The sequence below is a fragment of the Lipotes vexillifer genome, unplaced genomic scaffold, assembly GCF_000442215.2.
Source record: "Lipotes vexillifer unplaced genomic scaffold, Lipotes_vexillifer_v1.1 scaffold445, whole genome shotgun sequence".
NCBI classification, from domain to species: Eukaryota; Metazoa; Chordata; class Mammalia; order Artiodactyla; family Lipotidae; genus Lipotes; species Lipotes vexillifer.
In genome coordinates, this window is record NW_006774995.1 from 1,083,778 (window position 1) to 1,096,862 (window position 13,085).

Genomic DNA, 13,085 nt, shown 5'->3' on the forward strand with positions numbered 1-13,085 from the left:
GAAAAACTGAAACCATTTCTTCTAAGATCAGGAACAAGACAAGGTTGCCCACTCTCACCACTATTATTCAAAATAGTTTTGGAAGTTTTAGCCACAGCAATCAGAGAAGAAAAAGAAATAAAAGGAATCCAAATCGGAAAAGAAGAAGTAAAGCTGTCACTGTTTGCAGATGGCATGATACTATACATAGAGAATCCTAAAGATGCTACCAGAAAACTACTAGAGCTATTCAATGAATTTGGTAGAGTAGCAGGATACAAAATTAATGCAAAGAAATCTCTTGAATTTCTATACAATAATGATGAAAAATCTGAAAAACAAATTAAGGAAACACTCCCATTTACCACTGCAACAAAAAAGAATAAAATATCTAGGGATAAACCTATCTAAGGAGACAAAAGACCTGTATGCAGAAAACTATAAGACACAGATGAAAGAAATTAAAGATGATACAAACAGATGGAGAGATATACTATGTTCTTGGATTGGAAGAATCAACATTGTGAAAATGACTCTACTACCCAAAGCAATCTACAGATTCAATGCAATCCCTATCAAGCTACCAATGGCATTTTTCACAGAACTAGAACAAAAAACTGCACAATTTGTATGGAAACACAAAAGACCCTGAATAGCCAAAGCCATCTTGAGAAAGAAAAATGGAGCTGGAGGAATCAGGCTCCCAGACTTCAGACTATAATACAAAGCTACAGTAATCAAGACAGTGTGGTGCTGGCATGAAGAAATATAGATTGGTGGAGTAGGATAGAGGGCCCAGAGATAAACCCGTGCACCTATGATCACTTTATGTTTGATAAAGGAGGCAAGAGTATACAATGGAGAGAGGAAAGCCTCTTCGATGAGTGGTGCTGGGAAAACTGGACAGCTACATGTAAAAGAATGAAATTAGAACACTTCCTAACAGAAATAAACTCAAAATGGATTAAAGACCTAAATGTAGGGCCAGACAGTATAAAACTCTTAGAGGAAAACATAGGCGGAACACTCTATGACATAAATCACTGCAAGATCCTTTTTGACCCACCTCCTAGAGTAATGGAAATGAAAACAAAAATAAACAAATGGGATCTAATGAAACTTAAAAGCTTTTGCACAGCGAAAGCAACCAAAGATGAAGACAGCTCTCAGAATGGGAGATAATATTTGTAAACGAAGCAACTGACAAAGGATTAATCTCCAAAATATACAAGCAGCTCATGCAGCTCAGTATCAAAAAAACAAACAACCCAATCCAAAGATGGGCAGAGGAAATGAATAGACGTTTCTCCAAAGAGGATATAGATTGCCAGCAGACACATGAGGGGATGCTCGGCATCACCAGTCATTAGAGAAATGTGAATCAAAACTACAGTGGGGTATCACCTCACACTGGTCAGAATGGCCATCATCAAAAAATTTACAAACAGTAAATGCCGGAGAGGGTGTGGAGAAGGGGGAACCCTCTTGCACTGTTGGTGGGAATGTAGATTGGTGCAGCCACTATGGAGAACAGTATGGAGGTTCCTTAAAAAACTAAAAATGGAACTGCCATATGACCCAGCAATCCCACTACTGGGCATATACCCTGAGAAAACCATAATTCAAAAAGAGTCATGTACCACAATGGTCATTGCTGCACTGTGTGCAATAGCCAGGACATGGAAGAAACCTAAGTGTCTATCGACAGATGAATGGATAAAGAAGATGTGGCAGGTATATGCAGTGGAATATTACTCAGCCATAAAAAGAAATGAAATTGAGTTATTTGTAGTGAGGTGAATTGGCTTAGAGTCTGTCATACAGAGTGAAGTAAGTCAGAAAGAGAAAAACAAATACCGTATGCTAACACATATATATGGAATCTAAAAAAAAAAAAAGGTTCTAATGAACCTAGTAGTAGGACAGGAATAAAGGCACAGATGTAGAGAATGGACTTGAGGACACGGAGAGGGGGAAGGGTAAGCTGGGATGCAGAGAGTAGCATTGACATATATACACTACCAAATGTAAAATAGCTAGCTAGTGGGAAGCAGCTGCATGGCACAGGGAGATCAGCTTGGTGCTTTGCGACCACCTAGAGGGGTGGGATAAGGAGGGTGGGAGGGAGATGCAAGAGGGTGGGTATATGGGGATATACGTATACATATAGCTGATTCACTTTGTTATACAGCAGAAATTAACACAACACTCTAAAGCAATTATACTCCAATAAAGATGTTAAGAAAAGAGAGAGAAAAAAGAAAAAAAAAAGAGAGAGAAGATGACTAGAGAATTACCTCCTAAAACCTGAGCAAGAGTATCAGAGAAGGAACTGAGTCAGGAGGGACTCAGAATGTCCCCTGAGTAGATTTCCCAGGGTTGGATGCCCTGGGAGACCCATTCACAGAAATTCTGTGTATGCCAAGTTAGGTTTCTGATGGATACCAAGGACATATAAATTATTTGAATAAGTTTTCATCGACCAGAGGAACTAGAATTCAGTTTGGGCAAGGCTGGGATGCAAAAAGGTGGAACTAGGAAGTGGGATGAAGACAATTGACTTGGTGCTGTCTGTGTCTCTGGAGAAACAGAGAAAAATCAAGACTGAACTTAAGATTCCCTCTCTCTTTTTGTTTTTGTAGTTTGTTTTTGGCTGCGTTGGGTCTTCATTGCTGTGTATGGGCTTTCTCTAGTTGCGGCGAGCGGGGGCTGCTCTTTGTTGTGGTGCACAGGCTTCTCATTGTCGTGGCTTCTCTTGTTGCAGAGCACGGGCTCTAGGCGCACAGGCTTCAGTAGTTGTGGCACACAGGCTTAGTTGCTCTGTGGCATGTAGGATCTTCCTGTACCAGGGATGGAACCCGTGTCCCCTGCATTGGCAGGCGGATTCTTAACCACTGCACCACCAGGGAAGTCCTGAGATGCTTAATTTAAAATGTGGAGTTCCCTGGTGGCTCAGTGGTTAAGAATCCGCCTGCCAATGCAGGGAACACGGGTTCGGGCCCTGGTCTGGGAAGATCCCACATGCCGTGGGGCAACTAAGCCCGTGCACCACAACAACTGAGCCTGCACTCTGGAGCCCGCGAGCCACAACTCTTGAAGCCCACATGCCTAAAGCCTGTGCTCCGCCACAAGAGAAGCCACCGCAATGAGAAGCCCAAGCACCGCAACGAAGAGTAGCCCCCGCTCTCCACAACCAGAGAAAGCCCGTGCACAGCAACAAAGACCCAACACAGCCAAAAAATAAAAACAAAGAACCCCCCAAAAACCCCAACTCCATAGAGCATTAAAATAAAACAATACATAAAATGATGTGTGGGACTGTGTTCCAATAAAACTTTATTTATAAAAAGATTATGTAAAGGTAGCTATAAACAGCAACACAACAATGATAGTTATACTGTTCAAATGTGGTGAATATGACTATGGACACAGCTGCTTTCTGAAATTCTTTCTGAAAGTGGCAGGGCATAAATCAATAAATCAGTAAGTCAATAAATTAAGTAGTTTCTACTTTTTTGGCATAGTAAATGCACCTGTAACGTGGGTATTGTTTTCCCATATAAATAACATTGGAGAATTTGGCTGTGTTATTTCCTGCTTGGTCTCAGATAAATCATTGCTTTGCTTAATCACATGGTGTAGTGGCATAAATGAATCATTTGTAGTAAACATTTTAAAAAGCAAAATAATGATCCAAGTTCTATAAAATCTAAAATGAGCTTGAAAGCACTAAACATTCTGATTAACTGAGGAATTACAATGAACTATGAAATATACACAACACATAGAAAATATAACTGTCTTCTGTCCAAAATTTAAAACAAATGTCTTACCAATTATAAGGAGGTTTGAACAGATTCCTTTTCCTCTAGATACTTTTCCTTGTAGCAAGCATAGCCATTCAGAGTCATTCCATAGATACAAGAACGGCCTCATGGCCATGGTTGCTTCACATTATACTTTTCTGGGTCATTGGCAATGCTTCAATGCTACATGAGGACTTCATTAAAAAACATAATCAGATCCAGGGCATAGATTTCTTTTTAAGTCAACCAGCACATACTGAGTACTAGTCAGTTGAGCTGGGGCTAGAGAGGGTTCACAGGCCAGCAGTGAAGACATACTCATCCAGCTACATCACTGCATGAGTCCTGTTGGAGGTGTGGACAAAGCAGGAGAGAGGAAAAATAAATATTGATTCCAATGTAGGGAGGTGCAGTCAGAGGAGGTCTAAAAAAGGAAGTGACTTTTGTTCTGGATTTTCTTTTGGTGGAAACCAGAGTGGAGAAACAAGCCCAGCAAAGGCATAGAAACATGAAATACACTGCATGTTGTTTTCAGGGAATGGGGACTAATTCATTGTGATGGGAGCTTAGGACAATAAAGGGCATAAGAGGATCTTCTAAAACCCAAATTCTGTGCTTACCTCTTTCTAGTTTTTGAGTGCTTGTACCTGGGGAAGATAAGCCACTGTCTGCAAGGACTGAGACCCCAATCCTTTCCTCTGGAAGCCTCAGGATTTTCCTTTGATCATCTCTCGAAGCACGTGATATCATCCTCATGCTTTGCTACAGGCCACCAGGAACAACTGGGAAGTCACTGCAGGCAGCTTCAGGCTTCACTCTCATGCCTAAAGGAAGCAATCCTGTACTCTGAGAATCCCCAATGGCCAGCTCTTGTACAGTTTGGTTCTGGTGTGTCAAGGCTGGCTCAGTAAGAGAACAGGAGGATGTTGGTAGATCCTGTTCTGAGGTGAACTGACATCATGCTTCTCTCATAAACTACTGCTGCAGAGAATTCATAACACCAAAACTCCTTCCTTTCGGTGCCTGGAGAACACAGGGCCTTCAGGGAGTATTTCAAACTGTTAAGACCCCTAAGACAAACAAAAACTCTCTTTCTTTTAGCTCAATAATACCAGTTCCTCAAACAGCATAAAATCATGGACAATCCTGGCATTTGGAACACGAAGTGAGGTATAGTAGTTTAGCTTTGTATACTTCTTTAGAGTGTGTTAATCCACATGCATCTAAGTACTTAAACTCTGTTTCCTCAAATGGGGCTAATCATTGCACCCACCTCATAGTGTTTCTGGAGAGAGGAAACACATTAATATGTGTAAAGCATTAGCGGTGCCTGACACTATTATAATTATTGTCTCAAATTTTACTCAATTTTTCCCTCTCTACCACTATTTCATGAGCATAGAGGCTAGATGACTCATTGATGGTAGTTTAATTAGAAGCTCTTTTATGTGCACTCTGCAAATGTCATGCTCAGATGGTCCAGCCCTTGCATATTGCTCCCTAAATGTCTGGGCTCATGTAGGTCCCCTATGTTGCTTGCCTCGTAAAAAGCAACACCCAAACCGTAACCTGAGGAGCTTGAATGGCCTGTGTCTGTGTGACCTAAGGACAGAGTCCATCTTATTATTAGGTGTACGGTTTGTGAGGCAGGATTGATGAGGCAGGATTGATGATGTGTAAAGGAGACACAATGATCTAACCTCAGTGAGAAAAGACAGTTTATAGGGAAGGAGCAAAACCACCTCTAAGAACTGGCTGGAGATACAACTCAACTCTATCGGAAGATAGAGGAAGCACAGCTCTTCTCCAAGTTACTGGCACAGACCCACTTCTGGTGAAGGCTTTAGTCACCAGCCAGAGTTCTCACTGTGAGGTCAGAAACTTCATCTATCTTCTCCATCTTTATCCACAGTGTATATCCCAGGGCCTGGAACTGAATACATATATTCGGTAATAAATATGTGCAGAATGAACTAATTAATCAGTTACAGGGTGAATGTTAAATAAGTCTGAAGACTCCAAGGAAAGGTTGTACTTCAGGGCTGCGGGGTAGTGCTGAGTGAGTTCCATCATCTTTCTCAAACCGTAGTTTACTTAGAAGTCAGCAAAGGAATGCATCAAGTGATCTTTGGGACCCACTTTGGAAAGCCATGGGAAATGCTGAAACAGGCCTGTGGGCTCTCTTTTCCCCACATAACCACTTCTTGGAATGTTCCAAGATTTGGCACATTTTGATCTCTAAAATGGAAATTAATACCAATCTGGCTTCTGTCCTTCAAACTTCCTTCCCTATTGTGCTTCCTTTTCAAAATCAGAGGAATGCCCTACATAATGAATGGAACCTTGATTTTCTTGTTGGGTGCTCCCAACAATAATTTGGGGCCAATAACTTTGGCTTCTCCCCCATGGACATATAGTACCTTCCAACCTCCAGACATACTAGTGAAGGACTTGAAGTTTTTGGCTTCTTCTCTTTAATTTCAACCTTTAGGAATATGGCTAAGGCCTTGTTCTAAACAATTCCCGCCCTATGATGTGTGGAGCCCTGTGGATCAGCTACTAGGGCTGTGCTCCTGGCCCCCTCATCCCTCCCAGTGGATCCAACACACAATGGAAAGCAAATCCTTTGCTGAATTGTCAAAGGATGAGACAAAAGAGAAGGTGGTAATGGCAGGGATTTGGGATAGAACAGGTAGCTCAAGGGTTTATTCTGAGCCAAGGATGTTGGACTTTTAGGGGAACATATTACATACTTATTTCAAAGCTCTTGTTCTCCTAGTTTTCACATTTCTGAAGTGAAGGGGACATTTTTACTGATCATGTCATTCTTCACTTAAAATTCTGTAAATGCCATCAACAGGGAATTGGTTAAATTATGGTGCATCCTCTCCTCATCTTCCCAGACAGGATCAGTGACTTCTATTAGATGCTCTCATAGCACCCTGTTTTCTCCTACTTAGAAGTTAATTATATTCTTATTTTTATGATTATTAAATATCTGTCTCCCTCCCTAGACTGTAAGCCCAATGAAGGCAGGAACCATGAGGATGGGCATTGTGTACCCACTGCTTAGCACCACACTTAGTATACAGTAGATGTTTAACATCTAGATGTGTAATAAATGCAAACAATAGAATATTATGCAGCCATTTAAAAGTATCATAATGTGGAACTGTTTATTGACTCATACTGTTAAATTTAAAAAATCAAACTGTAAAATAGTAGATACAACACAACCTTATTTTCATAAAAAGAATAGCTATGTATACAGATACCTTGATCAAAATGTTAATAGTGGTAGGATTATGGTTGATTTTATTTTCTTTGCAACTCTTCATATTATCTGAATTTAAAAAATAACATTCATTAGATCCATTATTTTCTGAATTATACATCATTTCCATTTTGAAAAAAATCAAGTAGACATTAAAACAACTTTTTCTGTCACAAAACTTCACTTGAACATAGTATTCAATTAGACAATATTAGAAACAACGTGAATTTCTGATTCAAGTGGGCCCCTAACAAAATGAATCATGAGGATACCTTTATTTCTGTGCAAAATTTATTATTTTATTTTAATGTCCATAATTACCCATTAGTCTTCTCTCTCCCCTTATTCATATTCCTTCTCAGGATATGAAGAATAGAATAGACCCTAACTTATTAATCTATCCTATTTTTTTAGCTGAAGACCAAGAAAGTAAAAAAAAAAAAGTTAAAAGGCAATGGACTTCTGAATGTAACACAATGTCAGTGGTTGCTACATTTAAAGTACCTTCCTTACATTGAAGCAAGGTTGTAAAGGTGAAGTTTTTCTCAATAAAACACTAAACCATTACCAAATTCTAAAAGTATATCCACTTTAAACAAATACTTTTAATGGCCTTACTGGCTATAAAACTATAATTGGGCATTTTTAAGATTAGCTTATAATTTTCCCTTTTAAAAGATATTAATTTATACAAATAAGACATTTACAGATGATAATCTCTACAGAGCAACACACTCCAGGATATCTTAAAAGGTAAATACAATTGCACTTATTTTATACAATAATTTGCATTCTTGTGGGGAAATAGAAAATACTTTTGCATATAAATTCCTTTTCCCAACTAAGTATAATTGAAAAGTTTCATTAAGAATTAGTTTAGAGACTTCACTGATGGTGCAGTGGCAAAGAATCTGCCTTACAATGCAGGGGATGTGGGTTCAATCACTGGTCAGGGAACTAAGATTCCACATGCCCAGGGCAACTAAGCCTGTGTGCCACAACTACTGAGCTCACGTACCTCAGCTAGAGCCCGTGCACCGCAAACTACACAGCCCACATGCCCTGGGGCCTGCACGCCACAACTAGAGAGAGAAAACCCACACGCCATAACTAGAGAGAAGCCCGCATGCCACAATGAAGATCCTGTGCTGCAACGAAAGATCCCGCATGCCTCAACGAATATCCCACATGCCGCAACTAAGACCCGATGCAGCCAAAAGTAATAAATAAAATAAATTTTAAAAAGTTTATAAAAAAAAGTTAGTTTAAAATAAAAAAAAGAAAGCAAAAAATAGGGCAAATACTGTATATGGCGGCCTGTCTTTCAGTAATATTCATTTTGTTGTTCCTGCCAGTTTCAATCCATTGACACAAAGACCTCAGCACTATATTAAGAAGGCGTACTATGACTTATAAAATGTGACAGCCAGGAGAACTATTATACCATTATTCCTTTCCAGTAAAAACTCTAACGGAATAGTGATACATATTGTGTCTCAGAACTGTAATCATACATTACAAATCATTTACAATACAAACTGCAATGAGGAACGTGTGCTGCACAGCTGGGCTCTGCATTTTCTTTTGAAGCTCAGAAAGTTCAAGGATGTCTTATCAATCTTCATTTCAGATCTAGTAGCATAAAAGCTGGGTTTTCTAAGTAGGATTTCCACAAATTGGAGAAGTGTGACATTGTAGCACCATCAATAATTCTGTGATCAGCTGACCAGCTCACATTCATTATCTGAGCCTTATATACTTCCCCTTTCTCGTTAAATCGGGGAAGGGCCTACAAATAAGGAAAAGGACAGAGTCAGCCTTCACTTGCTCAAAGCAAGCTCTAGTAAAAACAATGGTGAAAGATTAGGCAAATCTCCCTCCCTATAATTGAGAAGAAATGGGCATCCCAAATGACTTTTGATAATGCTAACTACTACTTTCCCCATCTTTGTGAGTGTGTGCTTCAAGCTTTCAGAGTTTCTCCAAGGTATTTCCTGTTGCCTGTATAATTTCCGTATGTACAGTAAACTTCATTTCATATTTCAATTATTTAACAGCTACTTATTGAGCATCTACCATGTACCAGGTACTCTGCTAGACTCTAGGGATAAAGCAATGAACAAAACAAATAACAATCCTTGCCCTCTTGGAGCTAACATTTTAATGGGGAGAGACAGACGATTAAGATAAATTATAAGTAAAATATATATAGTGTGTTAGACAGTGAAAAGTGCAAATGAAAAAATAAAGTACTTTGGAATGGAGATAGAGATTATACGCAGGAGGTGGAACTAGGGGAGAGGTTGCATTTTTTTTTTTTAACAGGTGGGGGAGGGAAAGCCTCACCAAGAAGGTGTCCTCACTGAAGGCAGTGAGGAAGCAAGCCATATGGACACCTGGAGAAAGACGGGGGGAAGCATGGCTGGAGTGTTGGAGGACCAGCAAAGTTGGCAGGGAGGCTGCAGTGGAGGGGCCGGGGTGAGCGGTGGGAGATGACACAGAAACAGCAGGCTGAAGGGGGGCATGTTGCTAAGACAACAGTTATGCTTCCCAGTCTGCCTCTGACTTTTCCAAACACAGATTTAAAAAAAAGCAAATTCATTGCAGGTTATTTTTTTAAAATATATCAAAATATATCATCTTTTTATAATGATATAAAAAGATATACAAAATGCAAGATCCACCTCTTACTGTTAGGTTCAGTAGACATAAAATCACTCTGTCAAAGGGCAACGAAGGTTTCTGAGCCCTACTCTCCCCTTCTGTAGTTCTCCCCTCAGAGCCCGGATACAACAGTCGCAGCCTGATGTGGGTCCCAGTCACACTGAGTGGCACCAGTGTAGAGCCATGGTAAGCCACTGCAGCTAGTTTGCCTTTGATTTGGAGTGAGGTGAGAAGCTATTGGAGGTTTCTGAACAGAACGGCCAGTCACTGAAAGAAGACTTCAGGTGAGAGGGTGTGGTGGTGAGGGAAGGGGCAGGAAATTGGAGATGCCTAGTTAGACATCTGAGTAGGAAATAAGAGTTAGACATCTGAGTAGGAAATAAGGAGAGGTCTAGTCTGGTCTGGAGATATAAACTTGGGAGCCATCAGCATATAAATGGTATTTAAAGCTGTGAGACTGGATCAGATAAAGAAAAGGGCCAGAACTGAGCCCTGGGGTCCTCCAATGTTTAGAGATCGGGAGATGAGGAGGTACAGGCAAAGGAGACTCAGAGGGAACAGGCACAAGGTAGGGGGGAAGCAGACTAGTGAGGTTTTCTGCAAGTCGCAGCCAAGAAGGTTTTCCAAAGAGGCGGTACTGATCAACTCAAGCGCAGCTAATAGGTCAAGAAAGATAAGGACTGAGAATGGAGGAATGTGGAGGTTTTAGTGACTTAAGACTATTTAGTGACAGTTTAAAATTTACATTGAAAACAAAAGATAGCAAAGGAGAGACGACCCAAAGCGAGAAAGGAATGAAATATTGTCCCTACCCAACAAAGATTAACTACATTAAGTCACTATGCAGATTTATACTTTAAGAACTATGCTTCATAACCTGAAAAAACCATGAGTGAGATGATTCTGAAAAAATGCATCTCACACAGATAATTGTACAACAATGTTCATAGCAGCATTATTCACAATAGCCAAAAATGGAAACAATCCAAATACTCATTAGAGATGAATAGATTAACAAAATGTGGTATATACTGTACACACAGAGTCTCAGTTTGGGATGATAAAAAAGTTCTGGAGATGGACGGTGGTGATTGTTGCAAACAGTGTGACTGTACCTACTGCTGCTGAACCATACACTTTGATTAAAATGATAAACTTTGTCATGTATAGTTTACCACAATTATATACCTATATGTACAATTCAGAAGAAAACAAACTGCTTTCAGGAAAAGGGAAAACAAAACTTTGTTAAATAGGTATGATGGTTTGTTTGTAAGCTGCAAAAAGTCAGAATTCTATGAGAATCAAATGCTGAATGCTTGTTGGGGGTGGACGAGTGATAGAGAAGTTAATCCCTTAGAGAAACTTCTGATTTGGACAGAACAGTGTCATGCTATGTGTTCTTACTTTTCCTCCCTGTCTCTTCCGTGGGCCAGAAGGGAAAGTAGAGCTAGAAGAGGGAGTAACTTAGCAGCCAAAGTACCAGCTGCTAGAAAGCACATCAAAGGCTGAATGAAAGTATCTGTGAAGATTTTGGATGCCAACATGAAAGTAATAAACTCATGAAAAGCAAGTCCCAGAGATGTTCCATGTGGAAGCATTATAAATACAGAGAAGAAGAAAGGGTCTTCTGAAAACGTGAAGATCAAAATCAAGGTTAATGTAGTGACAATGACATTTAATAATGGTGGTATTAAAATGGTATCTATGAGCTTATTTCTTTAACTTGAGTGGTTCTCAACCCTGAGTTAATAGGGATGCCCAAGCCCCAGCCCCACGCCCACCCCAAATTCTGGTGCACTTGGTATGGGGTGAGCTTGGGTACTTTTTTCACACTCTCCAGATGATTCTAATGTGTAGCCAGGGTTAAGAATCACTGCAACCCTTATTCTAAGCCAGTCTCCTATAACATGGCCACATGGGTTCTTGTTTAATATGTAAATTTTGGAGGCTCTGTCCCCAATGCCAAGAAATCTGCATTTTTAACCGCACTCCCAATGATTCTTGAACAGAGCAAAGTTTAAAAACGCTCTCAATGGTGTTTTACCGTTATAAATACTAATTTGGATTGGCTTACTATTATTCTTTGGTATTCTGAAATAAAGATATTTTGACAGACTCAGATTGGCTATATTTGTGATTACTCATAAAGGCTCACACCTGCGCCTGGCATAATCCACAATGGTTGATCCATACAGAAACAATCCAGATCACAAGCATTTACTCTACAGAGAGGCAGCCACCGGAGTTATAGTCCTAGTTCTTAGGAAGAAATAATTGGCTTACTAAACCCAATACCATACTCAAACCTACAAAGTGAGGGGAAAAACCTCAGAAACGGTCACTCTTCTTTGTTTTTCCTACCCCAGTTTGCTTAAACTCTTTTTTCAACTATGTAACAAACATACCTTAATTGTTCCCAGGGCCCCAATTGCCACTTCGGGTGGCAATATCACTGGTCTGGCGTAGGTACCACCAATCTAAAAAACAAACAAAATAGAGTAGAAAAATTAAGCTTCTGAGGAACAAATGGCAAAGTAAAGTTTATATTTTTAACTGAGCATATGGTCACAAATCTTAAGTTATGGTGTATGAACTTGAACATTACTATTACTCACTGATCCAATGTTGGAAAGAGTAAATGTTCCTCCTGTAAGGTCAGTGGTGCTGAGTTGACCTGCAGAGCCCAATTTCTGGAGGCGGTTCAATTCAGTGGCGATCTCAAATATGGAGCGGATCTGAATATTTTTCACATTAGGTACAATCAAGCCCTGCTCTGTATCCATTGCTATCCCAATGTTATGAGAAGCCTAAAAATAAACAAACAATTATACAGCAGCCTTTTCATAAGCTAACAGAAAAGAAAGTCTCAACCTTCACTGCCTTATGAACTCAACTATAGAAGACTATTTTCACCATATTGGTGATGATTTAAAAGAAATAATTTTAAAAGATTTTTTTGAAAAAGATAATTTTTTTTTGGTAAGGATATAGGGCAATAGATTATTTCCATCCATCGTTAGTGGAAGTGTAAGCTGGTATATACTTTCTGGAGAACATTTAACAGTACGTACCAACATTTACAAAAATGTGTGCTAAGGAGATAAATGCAAAAGTATGTAGAGATGAACAGAGATGCTGAGTCAGATTGTTTATAAGACTGAAAAAGTACAAATGATCAAAATGCTTATCAATGTCACTGGCTAAACAAATGATAACAAAGCTATACTTACTGACATGTAATGATGTCTAAAACATATTAAATAGAAAATAGTTAAAAGAAAAACGTTTTAAATTTAAAAAGATATAGATATTATATACATATATATATATAAAATTCTTTTTTTTTTTTTTTTTTTTTT

At 39.4% G+C, this 13,085-nt stretch overlaps 1 protein-coding gene across 1 annotated transcript in view; it reads right to left on the bottom strand.

Moving 5' to 3' along the window:
* Positions 1-8,393: 8,393 nt before the first annotated feature.
* DBT (dihydrolipoamide branched chain transacylase E2) overlaps positions 8,394-13,085 on the bottom strand; it is a 44,709-nt gene continuing 40,017 nt past the window's right edge. Inside the window, exons 9-11 of the mRNA XM_007449610.1 lie at positions 12,342-12,533; positions 12,132-12,203; positions 8,394-8,848 (exon numbers count right to left, since the gene is read on the bottom strand). Of these exons, the coding sequence (XP_007449672.1) occupies positions 8,681-8,848; positions 12,132-12,203; positions 12,342-12,533 (432 nt within the window). The 3' untranslated portion in view covers positions 8,394-8,680. The remainder of the gene's footprint in view (positions 8,849-12,131; positions 12,204-12,341; positions 12,534-13,085) is intronic.